At 39.8% G+C, this 18,120-nt stretch overlaps 1 protein-coding gene across 4 annotated transcripts in view; it reads left to right on the top strand.

Annotated features, from left to right (window-relative positions):
• The first annotated feature begins 703 nt into the window (after positions 1–703).
• LOC117606667 (uncharacterized) overlaps positions 704–18,120 on the top strand; it is a 39,998-nt gene continuing 22,581 nt past the window's right edge. For 3 of the 4 annotated variants that reach the window (XM_034329423.2, XM_034329422.2, XM_034329421.2), the window contains exons 1-2: positions 704–1,189; positions 10,741–10,862. In XM_034329423.2, coding sequence (XP_034185314.2) covers positions 10,799–10,862 — 64 coding nt within the window. In that variant the 5' untranslated portion in view covers positions 704–1,189; positions 10,741–10,798. Of the gene's footprint in view, positions 1,190–10,740; positions 10,863–18,120 lie in introns of those variants that run through there. The other variant, XM_076689637.1, reaches the window with a different exon arrangement.

Raw genomic sequence — 18,120 nt, 5'->3', positions numbered from 1 at the left:
CGCCATTGAACGAGTTGAGCGTCGACCAATCGCGTGGCGCCACTTCGGCGGCTGACCAATGTGTGGTTTTTTGTCACCAACTTATGATAAAAAATTATCCCTAACGTCTGAAGAGGATTCTTGAACTGGCCGTTAGCTTTCTCTTCAAGGCGGGACGGAAGAATTGACCGAATAGAAAAAGGTATGGAAACTGCGGTAGTTTTAAGCTTTTAAGTAAGTGAAATGAGAATGGTTGTTATTTTCTTTATACAGTTCGAATACTTATTTAAAAATGTCGATAATATGATAACGTAAGGTTCTTCTGTGCATGCCGAATGAATTGTTTTCAACCTTATATCAATGTATCAGTTCAAAGACAAGATGTGATTATTCCTCAGTAATAATCAAAGAGGGACGCAATTTTAATTTAAATATTAATAAGAAAATAGCACATAGTCAGTACAGTATAGAAATTTACTTTTACTTTCATGTATACTTAAAATTTCTCATTACATAAATTTCTTATAATTGTTTAAAATGCAGAGGAAATAGAAAGTGAAGAATTAATAATTGATTTCATAAATAAATTGGATGCTTGATCAATTTTAAATAGCGCCCGGTGTGCGAAGCAAGTAAGCATGGATCGCCGCCATTGATGCGCCTAGTGACATGCGCGGTAAGCTGAAAACGGTTGGCACCAGTGGCGTCTCGCGGGGCACGGCTCGGTGAGGATCGGCCGCTCAGTCAAGAAACTCGGTTGCATCGAATCACTACTAGCGAGGTTAAAATCGTACGAGCCAGGAGCGTGCTGCTCTCCTCCTCCTATCGGCTCTGCCTGTACGGCAGTGGCTCAGTGCCGTCTCTTGTGTGTCGGTCTATCTTCCGGGTGCTAGAATAAGTGCATTAATTCTCATTTTTGGATCGAAGTGTTCCGTGGTTCTCGCGGTTAAAGGACGAGCAGGCGGAACGGGGACGGCGAAGGAATTATTCCGTTTTTTCTTTGCCCTCTGTGAATTACGGACGCGCACGGCTCCTGGACTCTCCGTTTCGTCGTCCACTGCCAAAAACGGGCAAGGCTGGTGACAGTGATGAGTGTTTCGTTACTTGTGTTCATCGTGGCCGTTGTACAAAGCTTACGTGACTGTGACCGTGACTGCTGTGCCGCCACCAGCGTGATGTACCTCACGAGCTCAGCCGCCAAGGAGATGCTGTTAGTACGACTTGCCTACTTCTTTTTTTTTCTCCACACTTTTAACGCCATTCCGGCTTTACTGGACGATCTCAGTATCGTACGACCCATTACCACGATAGCCCCTCTGTACTTGTTTATGTACCGCAGATGGTACGAAGGTCGGCCCGGAAACGGGTCGAAATCGTGATTTCCTATTTGCGATCATCTATCGTACTTTATGTTTTGTCCCCTTCGTTCTATATACACTAGTTCCTCTATTTAACCATGTAAATACTCGGATCAGTTCGTTCTCAATGTTTAGCTTATAACGATAAATTACATTGTTAGTTGCAAACAATTTTCACGCAGCTGCCGTACGAATTTCGAAATCCAAAAGATTTTCTCTCAGCGAGTAACCGTAGCCGCTTTCGTGCTGGCTGCCGAGAGAAATAGTTGGATATCGATTCGCAGCAAAATCGCGGCGAGAATTTGTTCACGAGCGGACGAAAGTCGACGGCGTAACGAGGCCGTTGCTCTCCGACCGATAATGCACAATTGTAGATGGAGATATTTTTCGCGGACGTATTTTTCTCCCTGTCGCCGAACGATAAGGATGGAGCTTGCATTTAGCGAGGTGATTCTTTTCGACGTGGTCGCTGCGCAATAAAGGCGGCTCGAGGCAACGCTAACATGGTGGCTCGTTCCGACGGAAACGATGAAAGTCCGACGAAAAGGGTTTCCGATTCGACCGCAGTTCGACCGTTCAACGCATTTCCCATTTCCGGCCGTCTCGAAGCCATAGATTCCTCCGTGTACACGCATCCGTACGCGTTGCTGGCACGTAGGGTTGTTCGGTGGAAATGAAAACCGCGGGACAGGCCGGTTAAAATTGGTAATTCGAACGTTTTCCCCCGAAACGGAGTCTCGGTTTCGAAACTCGAGCTACGAAGCCCGGTAGTGTGGAAACCGTTTTACCGATACGCGCCTCCTCCTTCTCCTCCTCCTCCTCGCGGAGCTTCGACACGATGGAAAAGTAAATTGGTGACGCGTGAAATTATAACAACCTTCAATCACGACTATGATAATCCATAAGCATCTATAGGAAAACGGAAGACGGTACAAACAGGAAGTTTCTACCGACCATTCGATTATTGTTATTATGTATTTAATTGTTATACCGATTCGAATGGTTGGACCGGAAATCAAGTTTTCTGGCGAAGAATGGTTCGTTTAATTTAATAGTAAATAAATTTGACGAAGAGCGATTTGAAATGGTGGCGAGTGGACGTTCAGTTGACTAGGTTAGTCGAAGTGTCGCGTGATTTTTCCAACGGTACTCGATGAAAAACGACTGGTGACGATGATACACGTCACTTCGGAAATCTATGAAATTGATAGCCGACTTACGTAACACCGCATGCAGAATCGTGATAGAATTCAAAGGCGATTAGACGCCATTTTTCACTGGCGTCCTTAACTCATTAAGCAAATAGGGAGTAACGGTCGTGTGGTAGCCTGTGCGTTGCGTTAGTGACGTGTACCGTCCCGAGCAACAGATTTTCGATCCGCCATATTTCTTTTAAAAAGCTCCACGAATCTTACACATTTTCCTTTTTATGATTTCCCAATAGCAATTGAAATTTAAAGTTAGTAAGTTTTTAAACGGGACAATAAGAATAATCTACTTTTCTTTGTCGCAATTGCTCTCGTTATTCATATTTGAATTTTCGCGCCACAAGGTTACTAGACCGTATAGGTCCCTATAATTTATTTAAATTTATGTGGACCTCGAGGAAGCTCTATAAATGAAACATCTTGAAAATCGTCGATTGTCATCTGTTTAGAGAGTTAAATCGTGTGCCGGATAACATTAGAAAACGATTTCGTATTTATCCCTATTTTAGTGCTTCGAAAAATCTCCCTAAACGGAAAGCGATGTTCGATGTCTCGAAGAAGAGTAAAAGATGAAAGATCGATATCGTTCAATTCCAAACTCCCCGAATTGTTTTAAGTCATGAAAGTTGGACATATGCGCTGATAGTATACTACTATATAAAAGCTATGCAAATAACTCTAGTTGTCAGTTAAATCCAGCCATTAGAAAAATGGTATGGCTAAAAAGAATTTGCTTAAATTGTCAAAGTACAGTTATAACACGGGCACTTAATAAGGGCGCGTAAACTTAAGACACTATCTAGGGGAATTAAATTTGAACAACATAATAAGAGATCAACAACCTTTTCTTTTCACGTAATTCAGATATTATACATAATTCCCTGATATTGCTTGGCTTTAATTTACATCTTTTTCTTAATTAAACAGTAAGCAAACTAAAAGTTACTAGAAACTATTCTAGTAATAAAACTGGAAATTGCAGCAAACATTAGTTTAATCGTTCGCATTGGAATATAAAATTAATGAAAATTCTCAGAAAATACACTATTATAAATTAAAGTACTTCTAGGAAATTGTCATCTAGTTTCTAATGAAATTCTAAAGAACCTCTGAGAAAGTTACTAGCAATCATTATGGGTTGTATCCCAAACTTGTTATGCAAATACAAAAATGTATCATTGCTAAGTATAAATATTTATTTTTAGAAAATTGAACGTTTTCAGTGTTTTAGTATTTCTTTGCCGTAAAATTAGTTACTTTAAACGGCAGATGCTTGGACTTCTCGCATGCCTGCTCGCGAATAAGCTAATCGCTATGCTGATAATGCATTGGAAATGTAAACAGAAGCACGAGCTATCGAGGAAACGATATATTCAACACCTCGAGTACTGTCGCGAATACGAGAGCGATAAATCGATTCGAATCGAAAGCCCGTCTCTTCGGGGTCATCGTGTGCGTCTTGCAGAAAACGCAATTTTCTTCTATTCAATTTTCGGTAGAATCGAAGGAAAACTCGATTCCTTTGAGAGACGCGTGATTTCTTGCTCTTTGGATTGATCATTCCTTGAATTCCATGAATGTTTCCTTGAATAAATGAAATTTCGAGAACATCCCGATTCTCGAATGTACACCAAAGGAATCGATAATTCATCGATATAAATTTACGTTCGTCGGTTGCAAATTCCTCTCCTAATTAATTAATTATACATAATTTGAGAAAGAAAATTAAAATCACAGCCGAAAATTTGCAAAAGAATTCACGGAACGTATCCGAGTAATTGTCACAAATGAAGTCGCATGAATTATTCATTCTCATAATTAATTTCACCGCGCTATTTATTATTGACTTTTCCGCATGATGTTCCGTCCCCGTTTAATTATCATTCATCAACGTTTTAACGTTTCACTGATCCAATAAAGAAACCGGAAGCGGAAGACTGTTGTATACATGAATTTGGTTACTACTAATTTGAAAGGGAATTTATTTCTAACGCGAGTCTAGGGATTTTTGCAAGCGCGGTCACGTGACCCACTCAAGTGACGCCATTAAGCAAAGGAAATCATCCTTTCGAAAACTTCTGTCGATAGAATCTTTTACGATGCAAATTCATGGATATTCGAATAATAATAATATCGTATTAACATTAATCGGTAACGTAATGATGTATTTGGGCGAGCATACAAGATTCGTGGCGTATTAATTTGCAGCTATCCGTGTGACTCGATTAACTTTATTTAACCGTCGTAATTCCTTATGTTTGAATAATGTAGACGCGAGAGGAATATTTACTTGGTGATTTCATTAGCCTCGCGTTCATTCGATAATCGCTAATTTCTTTTGTTCTTCGAAACCCGCCCTAATCACCCTAAACAAATCTAGTTACTTTCAGTCATTCAGTTAGTGGATTTTATTGTATTAGTAATAGAATATTGAAACACGAAGAGTGGAAAAATTTCGATGTCCATCGACGGAGCGGCAGTTTGGTCGCTCGTTTAAAAACGAAATTTCAACGTTGCGAGAGCTCTTCTTTCCTGGTTACAGCATTATTTCCCAACTTTTTTTTCTCCTGCCGTCGTGTTTTTGTTGGAAACAGGAATTCCATTAAAGCTTTCAAATCGGTGGCCGACTCTTTCATCAGACAGGATCGATTTTGCCGTCATCGTCTATTTGAATTAAAACGAGCCGCGCGTTGCAGACTTCGTAGAACGTATCAATCTGTACGTCGCCATACACAGCGAGAGATGGGGAGGAGTCAATCGTTACTGTGAAATTAACCGAGATGCTTCTTCCGTTTCACGTGAAATTTTCTGCGGCAGAAATAAAAGTTTTTCCTGTATGAAATATCTCGATCAGGAGAAAATACGTATTCCACCTTCGAACAGATTTAAATTCAAAAAAAAGAAAGGACAAATGGCCAATCACAGATACATTATGTACTGACATAATTTGTAGTCATTAAATTCATTGCTTGCAATTTCTGGCTGTTTGTACAGCACCGAGGATGGATGGCTTCTCAACGGAATGTATAGGAGTCTGTGGCCCCCCACCACTTGCGTATAAACGTTCACGCGGGAAAATTTGAATTCCTTATTCGTGCTTTTTAGTAATTTGCAAAATTTTATAATATTTAATAATTAAAAATTATATATTGTTCTTCTAAATTACTATTAGGGTAGTACTTTGCTATACACACAGGAAAATAGGATGAATAATCTTAATAGTACTTGAAATTCATGAAGTACGATGGGTAGTTCTGCGTTTGGTTCAAAGAGACCCTTTGACAATGAGATTTTGCTAGGTTTTACTGCAAATACTTGAAAAAAGGAAAACAGAAAGACACACTGGACAAAGGACGTCTCTTTTCCTCTTACCTCTTTTCTCTCATTGTTTCTGCTTATACTTCCATTCTTGTCCCTCCACAGTAGCTGAATCCTCCGAGTAGGATGGGGGAGGGACAGAGAGGTAAAAGCTGACGAAATTCGTGTGGAAGAGAGAAAGACAACGAGCAAGGGCGAGAGAAGCGGTTCTCTTTGGAGAGAACAATGTGAAATGTCTTCCGTGAGAACTTTTTCCTTGCAAAACCACCAGCTTCATGGTGTTCGCTTGCAAAACACGTTTGCGTGTCTGATTCGAGATCAAGGAAGAGATGCTGTATGTGTTGAAATGGAAGTGATGCATTACACTTGATTAGAAATGGTCTAGTTTGTTTATTTATTTCTCACTAGTATCAAACTATATTTTAATTAAAAATTTGAATCGTGTACAAGTTGTTCCATTTTGAAGAATGAATGCTTGTGTGGTGATAGAAGGCTTTTCCTAAGATTTCCCTGACTATCCTTAGGTCCTTCTAGGGTTTTCCTAAGATTAAGGAAAAATGGTGGATGGCTCCTCCTTTTACACTGACTTTTTATTAAAATAAGTCTACGTTGCACTGAAATGTACAGCAGGCTCTAGACTAAAGACTTAAGTTAGGCAAGAGCCTAGGTAAGAGGAGGCTTTTCCTAGGATTTCCCTGACTATCCTTAGGTCCTTCTAGGGTTTTCCTAAGATTAAAGAAAAATGGTGGATGGCTCCTCCTATTACCCTGACTTTTTATTAAAATACGTCTACGTTGCACTGAGGTGTACAGTAGGCTCTAGACTGAAGACTTAAGTTAGGCAAGAGGAGGCTTTTCCTAGGATTTCCCTGACTATCCTTAGGTCCTTCTAGGGTTTTCCTAAGATTAAAGAAAAATGGTGGATGGCTCCTCCTATTACCCTGACTTTTTATTAAAATACGTCTACGTTGCACTGAGGTGTACAGTAGGCTCTAGACTGAAGACTTAAGTTAGTCTCTTCCTAGGATCTCTCAAGACTAAGGACCAAAGTTAGGTGACTCCTTCACTTCCACTGACTTTTTATTACAATAAGTCTACGTTTCACCAAAATGTACACCAGAGTCCCTATAACGCAGGGTGTACACGAGGTCCTAAGTCAGCATCTCCCAAGATTAAGGGCCAGTAGTGGGCGGCTGCTCTTGCACTTATCCTTCACCAAGATAAGTCTACGTTACACCCAATTGTACAGTAGACCTCCTATAGAGCCCTGTGCCATAAGAATTAACTCATCCACTTTCTCAGTTTCTCTCTTTATACATCAGCTGGTACATCAGCAATAGAAAGGCCAAAATTCTAAATTCGACATCAAGGCTCCGGTATTTCTATAAATACTGATCTCGAGGCTAGAAACCCATCGAAGATCGATTACCACCAATTAACAGATCGTTCATCATCGATTACGAATGCCTGGGTCCACCTCGTGGCCACGATAATGGTTATAATTATGAAACGTTCATTAACAACGATAGTTGTTAAATATAAAGGCGATCGATTAGATTTCAATCGCTCACTTTCGACGAGCAAATGTTTGTCAAGAAATCATAATTAATATGAAAATCCGATCGACTAGTGAACTTATAAATTACCGTCTCTGAAGGTGGTGTACGGTCTGAGCAGATAATAAAGCTCGGTGTAAAGTAAACGTCAGAGGTGGTTTTATTCAATGATGCCAATGACACACGAGGCATATTGTGTGCCAGTCACAGTGGTTCTCAAACTGGGAGCGAAACTAGAACGACGGGCCTGTTCGGATTTCAAGGACTCGCCGATACTTCCTGGCCTCTGGGCTCGAGACAAAGAGACATCGAGAGAAAGAAGAAGGAGAACGTTTACTTAATTAGTATCAACGATGACCGGTTCAGCGAGACGTTTAATCGATATCGCGGCCACTCGAGTGTGCCTCCGAGCAGTAGCCGAGGAAAAACGGAAACACCAAAGGGGCAGAGGGGAGGGAGGGAAAAAATGGAATGATTCCAGTAATAGTGGTGCACTGCAGACTTTTCCATGCCGGAATGCCGCGTTTCAGCATTCCAGGCAAACACTGGGATCCCTCGACAGCCTTTGATTTATAGGGATTCAACTCGTCTCCGTTCCCTTCTGGATGGCGTCTAGCATGTTAAGTGGATTTGGTCAACCTCCCAACCGATACCAGGCCATTTTGACCCAGCTACAGAGATAAGGAGGTACACCTCTAATTATGGGAGGAAGGATCATCTTAAAAGGACACTGGACGTGCGCAATGTAGAATTTGTAGTAGACGTTTTTGTTCCTATTTCGTGGAACACACGAGTGATTATTTTCTGTTCGCCTAGTCGGTTCCCCAGCTGTACCGCTATATTTAGGAATGCCCGACTAGAATCTCCACTTTTTCACCTGTTGGAAATGCCAGACTATTCCGAGGGGTAGCCAGGCTCACCGCGTGGGTCGGTGGTTTGTTCCTCTTAGACAGAGTGCACGTGAAATGGTGGTCCTTTGTACATCCGATCGATTCACCTAAAGTGATTTTTTCGTTAAAGACACCCGGTAAATGCCGCGCGATACTCAGCATTCCCAGTTCGTCTTGGTGTACTGGATTCACTTGTACTTGGGATATTATACACCAGGTCACATGTTTCATGGACGCTGGTACAGAGAATATTTGGAAAAAATATATTTGATGATATTTGCAAGTGGGCGACCGAGTCGAGGAGATGAAGATGTTACTTGAAGAGAGGGAAGGACGAAGTAGGACAACTGTGTTCTTCGCACACCTGACCTGTTGAAGCCAGCCTCGAAACCGCGTGCACGTCTAAATACTTTTCTAATTCCGTGAGTTAGAGCAGATCCTCCCAGGCGGAAGTCATGGAGAGGAGCGGAAAAGAAGAGGAGGCGAGTGGGGAGGATGCATTCACGTTGCTTTGGCTCTGGACCAAACCTCGAAAAGCCAGGGTCGCTTCAAAGTGGCCGGTACAGGGTCTACGCCTACCGTATCTCAGGTTTCTGCTGGCAGATCGAATATTCTTTGGGACGATTAGCGGTTTCGTTCGACTCGAAGAGGATACACCATCGTACCTGCTCCCAATACCAAGTGAAATTTCCATGAAATATTTTGGGCTGTTCGTAGAGTACAACTCAGCTGTTGTATATAAATTGTTTTAAAAGAATTTGGTACACCATAAGAGGTGCTGCATTGAGCACCAGTGTCACCGAGGCACGAGATCTTTCTCTACGGTTCTCAAGAAGCAACAGGTCTAATAACGGACTGGTAGTTGCAGCAATTATGCCCATTATCCGAGTTGCAGCGGAGAATTGCCGTTCGTGCATCGTTACACGAACTGCGATCCTCGATGTCACTGCAGTTTAACTCGCAGGACGGTTGAAAACCACTGCGCAAACGAATGTGGCCTCAATGGTGTTAACACAGAACCATGGGCCTCATTGCGCGTACACTCGCGTGCAGAGTAGTCTTTTCTCGGTTAACAGGCGGTGGAGGGGAGGATCCTCCCACTGCTTTTCACTTTCGGCACGGTTCGGCTCGTCTCGGCAATTTGTCCACGCCCACCCTCCCTCGTAGAGTACAATAGTGCTAATAGGTTATTATACTTACGTGAACGATTTGTTAGTAAAATACCAAGGCCTTGCTTACATTAGTAGATTAGTTAGCGCTGGTATATTCGAAAGGGTCTATGAAATGTTAAAATAACATTTTTGTATAAACATTATACATAGTGATATTATTACTATGTATAGTAGGAACTATCGCGTGGCTAGGGTTATCTGAACGTTCGGTTATTCCGGATAGCACATTATTGGAATTCTAGGTTATGTGGTTATCGGAAAAGAATGGATCCCTCAAGATAAAACGATACTTAAACAATGCAATGGCAGTTCTATACTTGAAGAGCTTCTGTTGTCTACAAATAATTATCTTCTGTTCAAATAAAAAACAATTAACTTATCTGACTTAGATGATTAGTGTCTCATAATTAAAAATCATATGTCATTTATTTATAAGTTTATGATTAAAATTCCCTATGAGGTGCAAAATACAGTTTGTCATTGCTTGTTACAATCTGTGTAAAAGAAATAGACTGAGAAAGGGAAATCCCTGGGGCATCTCTGATCTAGTTTTTTTTTTTCAAACTGCATAGGGAATGTAACTAGATTTTCGTTTGAGCATCACTGCTGCTCCTACGCGGACTCGGTGATACAGAAGGACAGGTCTGGCAAGCTCTAACCGGCTTGCATATCACGATACTCGTCGAAGTATCGTCGTGAACGTGACTAGTAACTTCGTGTCACCTGCACGATACTGTTACTCGATTATACCAGGACCTCCGCTACCTCTTTTTATTACTCGACGCGCGGAATCCGCTGCCTCCACTTTCCGTGCTTATTGGAACGAACAGCGTATCGAATGAACTAGGAACATTCCGAATTTATTTGTTCATTTTCATTATACAACTATTTTTCTTCAAAGCGTGTTTCATACTTTCAGTTTTTATTCCATTTTATTCTCTGTCCTAGAAACATTTGTTTCAATTGTATGATGATTTAAGTCTCAGTTTTTGGGGGAATCCTAGTTACTTTTTGCAGTTTCATATTCTTAGACGAATAGTGATTATTTTTATAGTATTCCATTTCTTGAAGTTGGTTCTAGAGGTACTTCTATGCTCTAGGGATATTTCATAACTCCTGTGATATCTAGGGTTCCCTAGATTTTAATATGGAATTAGAACTAAATAAAATTAATTTAACAGGGTCAGAATTGACCCTGTGATCTACTTCGTATTTGACCCTGCTATAATACTGAAGGACAGGTCTCCTGATGTGTTTCAGGAGGACGTGGTGTATGGATTCGCCTAAATGGTGACTCTAAGGGGTTCCATAGAAAAGCATGAGGGAAAGAACACCCTCTGCGGACGACAACCCAAGGAGGGCTCCACCAGCACCACTCAGAGGTGAGTCTACAAACCATTTACAATTACTTTTTAATGATTTTACATTATATATGCGTTGTGTAATTTTATTTTTAACGAGAATCCCTTATTCTTCGAATGGCATACTACAGATCCCGCCGTAGATGGATGAATGTCGTATTTCAAAGGGATTGTTTCTTTAACCCAACTAATCTATACACGGCTACTTACGAAACACCGAGTTTGTGCACATAACAACCGTGTTTCTGAATGATGCGTTATGTAATCCGAGCGTTGCAAGTTGCAGGTTGCCGCCGCGTTTGCATGTGTGCGGATGCGTGCAGGCGTCACGCAGCGCAAGTAGTAGCGATAAGCCGGCTGATATTAAGGCGCGATAACGCGAGACAGGTTATAGATACAGTCAATGTGTGCCAGTGAAACAACGATGCTTGCGAGGGCCTTGAAAGTGCCTATTAAGTTGCCAGTTCCTGACAATTGAAATCAGGAAAAAGAAAGGGAAAACTTAATGTACTTCATATATTAATGTTGAGTTAATTATATCGTTTCATGGGGTTCCACCCACATAGATAACCTCGTGTCACCGCAGTGTCCAATGGTGTTTGAACTCGGCCATTTTTGTGGTCACTGGTGACGGTGGAATTCCCTAGCTAATTAAAGTCTAATTATTCAATCATATTTCCGCATTTTTCCAACACAAGATTTATAATTGCAGTGATGGACAATTAGGAAATAACGTATTACCAATGTTTAGGTGAAAGAAGAAACTAAAGTAAGGAGAGTCCTTTATGTATAAGGTTAACACTGAAGATACCGACTGTCGATAAAATCAATGAAGATAAGAAATGGAGGAATATTTTATAAATAATTCATCGGATATCTTGAAGAATGCTTCTTGAAAAGAAGAAACAGGCTCAGGAAGATAAATGATATATTTAATCAAGAAAGAATCCTTCAGGGATGTTTCCCTTGCTTCAGATTATGTCATCTAGTGATTTTTCAAAATATATGGGGAATTATTGGTTCAATTTTGTTTATGTCGATGGGTAGGCTTATAAATATGAATCCTGTATAGTTGGATTATTATAATTCATTGACAGACCGAAGGACAGTTTTATAGTTGTCATTTTAATAGACTGTATCGTTGAACAGTTATAAATTGCATGGTTGTCAGTGACTTGAAGCATATTCAGGCATATACCGGGTGGGATTAAATTGGAAGTAAATTTTTTGTTTGCAATTCTTGATATAACTAGAGAGAGGCCATGTTCCCCAAACCACAGAAAGTCCTAAAAATATATTGAGGAAATCTTTGAAGATATTTTCCACAGATTTTGAAAATAAATATTTTCAAAGCGAAAATGTTCAAACGCAATATTTGTCACTATGTTATTTTACAAAGAAAAGGAATTCTCATAATCCCGATGTCAGCTGAAACACGAAAGTCTTGCAAAACGAGTTTTGCTAATCAAGGAGTTTGTTTCGGTGAAATCAGATAATTGGTTTCTTCATACCGTTGGGAAGGAAAAAGTGTGTTCCAGTCAAATCTGGTAATCAGACACTATCATCTTCTAAGGATAAGAATCTCAAAAGTTCTTCTTCGCCCTTAGGTTATGTTTCCATGAAGACCCACCAATTTTCATTAAATCTAACCTAATTCAAGACTAACCTAACTTCAAAGGCATTCCAATCACTTATCTATCTTTAAGGCATATTTTCAATGCAATTGATGCAATTTTTAAGAAATACGTATCCTAAACAAATCTTCAGTGAACTACCCATCCTTAAGCCTGACTTTCATTGCGGTTGTTTGAAATATTAGGTTAGCGTGCTTGATGCAGTTTTAAGGGAAAATCATTGATACGCAAACCTATAGTTTAGTGTTTCAAAGCGGCGAGACGGTGAGTGGTGAAAAGGAACAGCCGCAAAACGAGTTCAATGAACCCACGTTTAATTACACGGGGCTCCACACTGGCTGCGCCACGCTGAAACGATACACCAGTTCGCATCTTTCAGGCGCTACCACGTTCTACCGATTAGCATGATCATCTTTATTAATTCGAGGATACGTTTCGTTGAACAGACACTTCGTTTCGTCGGTGTAAAGAAATCACCTCGCTGTTCCGCCAATTCGTTATTCGGATTCTCCACTGTAATTGTGGTATATCCTCCGGAGGGAGGGGGTTTAAACCAGAAATCATTTCTCATAGTTCGATTCGACTGGATCATTAACGATCGCCATCGCGAAGTTACGAAACCCGCAATCATTGTCAACAACCATTCGGCCCTGTACCTGTCCTGATGGATCAGGAATGTTACTCTGGTTGGATCGTTGCCAACACTTCTATAATTCCATGCTTTCAATCCTCTCCTCTGACCTGGTTGTCGTTTCCTGGATTTTTCGGAAGATATGAACGGTGTCTGAATTCCCTAGGAACTAATCACACTCCTGTTACCAGTGGTAACTAATTTATCAAATGTTGAATACTAAAATTGGGTATATGCTTTGGATGGTAAACAGAAATTATTTCATATTCTAGGGATACCTAGGAATCTAGGGATTATTCCTTATGCTTGCATTTAGTGGAATAATTTCTAGGGATACCTAGGAATCTAGGGATTATTCCCTATGCTTGCATTTAGTGGAATAATTTCTAGGGATTATTCCCTATGCTTCCACTTAGTGGAATAATTTCTAGGGATCCCTAGATCGAATAATTTCTAGTTATCTTTAAGTTTACCGAGCCAGGATTTTTACAATTTTTTCTCTATAATTGTAGAAATTCAATATTCATTTTTTTATTCTTTTTTTAAAAAGGAAGGTTAGAATGAGATTGAATAACCACAAACTTAATTGAAAGCTAGTCTAAAGTTCTGTTCTGGGTTGAACCGATCATTCAGGACCTAGGAACACTGGGTCGTCCTACTTCCTCACGCTCGGCCGTTGTTAACAGAAATAGAACATTCATGATTTATCCTCTCGATAGATTCTCGTGCAAATTGAAATCATTGAAATCCTGTACTCGCATTTCCATTTGCTTCGAGTTAGTTCAGACGTTGTTCTTCATCGTCGTAGACAGCTGTTATCAATTCTGTGATAAGAAGTCTAATTAAAATATTTATAGAAATAATATGCAGGTATCATAAATTGTAATCTAACATCCTCGAGCCAAATAAAAAATTGAATTTTTTATTTAAATAATTTTAGATTAGCTTGAAAGTTTTTCAAGTTTCCATGGAACCTAAGATAAAGGAATACTCTAGATCCACATAAATTAAAGGTACTGATGGATTGTTCAAATAACAATGTCTCTGACTTAGCTGGAGTCTGTGGGTCCCTTTAAAATCACCAGAAAGTGTGACGTTCATCGTCATCGTTGGCGTCATCGGTGCTCCAACCAGCCGGTTTTCCCCCTTGGGGGACGACCTGGTGTTCGAAGCTTGTCGTCTCTTTTAAGAGCCCTGCCAGAAGGGTGGCGGCGACCCCTTTCGACGGTGGCAGAGGGGCAGTTATCGATTCTACGGCTCTCCCTCTTCCCCTACTTCCGGATAGAACCGCGTCAAGGAGAAAGCGTGGCAGACCGTGTGTGGACTGCATTATCTTTCCTCTCTTGGCCTTCGCTTCTCTTATCAATCTTCGTTTGCCTTTTTCTTCATTTTCTTGTCACCTCTGCCCCTTTATTTTGTCGCGTTCTCTATGCTCCTCTTGTGAAAGAAAATTCAGACCTTATTAATCAATTTAAAAATTGATCTCTGTATTTCAAAATTACATCCACAACTATGTAGATATAATATTGAAAATATCAATGATGCAGCTGTAGGAAGTTAAAAACTGAAGCACTCGGCCAAGACTTTCACTCCCATTTCTCTACCTTTTTAACACCCTGTATGTGAGTTTCAATCCCCTCCAAGTTTGTCCCGTTCTCCTTTCCTCGAGCGGCACTCTGTTCTCTCAATTCTCACTCAGCTCGCTTCTCTCCTCCGCATTGTGTCCTCCTCGTCGCCCTTTTCACTTTTTTTTTATTTCTGCCTCCTTTCATCTTGCTCTGTTTCATACCACTTCAGCTATATCCCTCTTGGTCGCTGTCCGTCGGTCTCTCCCTCTATAATCATTTGGGGTTCACCCTGTCTCTCACTCCCTTTGTCCCTCTCGCTTCACCCTGGGTACCGGTCGAACGAGGACGAATAAACGCGAGAGAGGAGGAAATATTGTTTACGAGATCAAGAGAAAAGGGATACGAGGGAGGATGAGAAAATAAATTGAAGGAAAATGAGGATTTTCCAAATTCCTGACTTCTTATAACAATAGGGATCCAAGTCTCTGGAGTTTTCTGATTTATTCTTATTCTTCCTCAATTATTCCATTGAATTTGGAACTTTATACTGGTGATTCCGGTTTTCTTCTTCATTCTGACTGTTGAGGAACTGAGAAACTGTAATTAACATGGATGATCCATGTACTGTGACGCTGTAACATTGAAGACCTCAATTTTCTCATTTATCCTAATTGACGCAGAGGCTCAGGGATTGTATTTATAGTATCAGAAGGTGATAGATCCATGTTTCCTATTCATTTTCAATTTTAACAATTCATATTGATGCTCAATTGAAGCCTGATTTCATCCAATCAACTTTCACGCATACTTTTATGTTTCAGTTTTCTGCCATTGGATTACCCTAAGCAGGTTATTGTGATAAAACTCAGCCGTGGAACGGTGCAAGGCTTTTGAAACGATAAAAATTGTTTTACAATACCGTGCGTCACGTGCAGCGAGCAGAAAACAAGGGAAACGAAATGCAAAACACGCCTGCCACGATGCGAACGCAAACAGAGGTGGTAATTGCTTAAGCCAGGCTTGGACATCATTTGAATAAACTCCAACTCGTTTTCAATATTATCATTCAAATGATTCATTATCTTCTTTCATCAGTGAACTGTTAGTTGTACAAGACAGATTACAAATTGATGATAAAAAAAATTGAAATCTTGGTACAGTAACACTAATTACAAGCAAAGTATTGGAATGTTATATTTAATTAATGATTCATTGAATAATTTAGACAACTTTTGAATTTTCCATTGGTTACTGACCAACTAGGGGACGAGCAATCGAATATTCGTTATAGTATCATCGAAATGACCCAATTACAAGCTGTGGAGTCTAGTGCAAACTCCACGTCTACCGGAAATGGAGTGTGCAAGTTAGAGACCGTTCCACTCGATGCACCTTACGGATACGTAAACGTTTTACATCAACTACTGGCCAGCTCAAATACTGTTATACTGATTTTCTCTGTTAACTAACTGGCAAATTTGTAGTTGCACTGGTAAAAACTTCAGCAGAGTTCAGTTACACTCAGTAAACCCTATGAATCTGAATCAGTTCAATGTTTCTTCTGTTATTGAAAACTGAAGAAGTTTGTAGAAATTTATATTCTCTTATTCATTTAATTACTCGTTTGAAGATATTCTTCAATATAGTTCTTTGCAAATGCAGTTGGTAATGTTTTGAAATATGTTGATCAAAGATTACCAGTTAGTAATGGTTACTAACTTCGTTAAAACCTCCATTCGCTTTAATGAGATTGTGTCAGGTCAATGAAGTTACTATAATTACTCCCAAAAGTGTGCAATATTCACTTTCTGAATTCCACAGAGCTGAAAGGTCGAAGGTCCTCTGTTAATAGAAATTTAACTTCTAATAGACCCGAATTTAATGTCAGAAATGACGTTAGAAATTTATTTCAGATGAAATCCATGGGGGTTTGGATGGCTGAAATTTTTCCTCTCTTCAACCGATAAACCAGTGCTACCTTTTATCTTTCATTTTGTGGAAATACCATGGTTCAAGGTGTTCACTAGAAAAGTAGAGAAATGAGAAGAGTTTTCGTGGCGAGACTCCATTGAGAGAAAAAGGTTGCTCGACGCGATAAAAAAATAGAGTTATGCGCCCCATAAAAATTCTACCGTGCTCGTCCTTTCGCGTTCTGCCGGCCAATCGAATCCTTATACGGGCTGAAATATTGGCATCCATTCAATTTATCCGGGCATATAACGATTCTGCAAATATTTAAACAGAATGTAACGATATTTGATGGAAAATTCAATCATCCATCCAAATAGAAAAAGTAATATCACCGATTGTGATAAATTGCTGAATAATATTTGTATAGGCTGTTCAGGTTATCTCTTGATATTTCATGTTCTACATTGTTCAATAGTTGTATCAGAAATTTGATGCATCCTCTGGAAAAATATTTTATTATCTTTTTCAATGTTCCAGTTAAAATTCCCTTGAACAGACCTGAGGATAACCCTTTGAATGTAAATCATTTCCGGTCAATGATTCTCAACAAATTCAGGCTCTATAGGAATAAGTAATAAATATTAGAAAAATATTCAAGACTTGTGCCGATGAATGCAGTTGGCTGATGCTTCTGTAAAATTCTATGCATCCCTAAGAGACTCCCACACAGTGAAATTTCACAGACAGCCCCTCCATGTTCTGTGAGCATTACTTTTAATACTCTCTGCACACTGCAATCTCTTTTATCGCGTATCTAAAAGTATACAATATTATAGCATCTTATAAGTCCATAAAATTGAAAGCATATAAGTTAAACAAAATTTCATTGAGTTCCAGTTTGTTTAATTTATATTTCTTCTTCTCCTCTGATTGGATTCAGGATTTGTGCCAAGAAAAGTTCTGATAGATGTAATAAGAAATAGGATAATTACCAGAGCCAACGACTCGGTGAAAGCATTAATTTTCACTGCCAGGATATAATTCCATCGCTGTAATCCAAACACGGTATTACTGGAGGTGTCCTCTATTTGTATCCTGAAGACTCGTTCTTTCAATCGATAAGCAATTTCTACAAAAACGAATGCTGTAATGACCTTGATAATACATGTATTACCTTTTTCCTTGAATCAGTTAACTGATTTCAAACGTGCACTGTTGGTGCTATGTTAGAAGTGGAGGACCCATGCTTAGGGATGTAATGATTAATTCATAAGAATGATCCCGGTGCATGTAAAGATGAAAATGAAGAATATCAAGATAAATGGACGTTGTAGATGGAAAGTCGAGGAAGATGCCAGAAGCTCGTAGAAATTTTCTTCAAAAGGTCCAACGATGTTTACGACTGTCCCAGACGAGCAAGGAATTATTGATCTGTTCAGTGCTTATATAACATGGCCTGTTTTTTTCTTCTTTTTTCTTTTTACTTTCGTTTGCGTAGGCTGCTGCATTATCCCATTTACCTGGATGCACACTTT

Source organism: Osmia lignaria, chromosome 8 (genome assembly GCF_051020975.1).
Source record: "Osmia lignaria lignaria isolate PbOS001 chromosome 8, iyOsmLign1, whole genome shotgun sequence".
Classification (NCBI taxonomy): Eukaryota; Metazoa; Arthropoda; class Insecta; order Hymenoptera; family Megachilidae; genus Osmia; species Osmia lignaria.
This window is presented reverse-complemented; position numbering and strand designations above follow the sequence as displayed.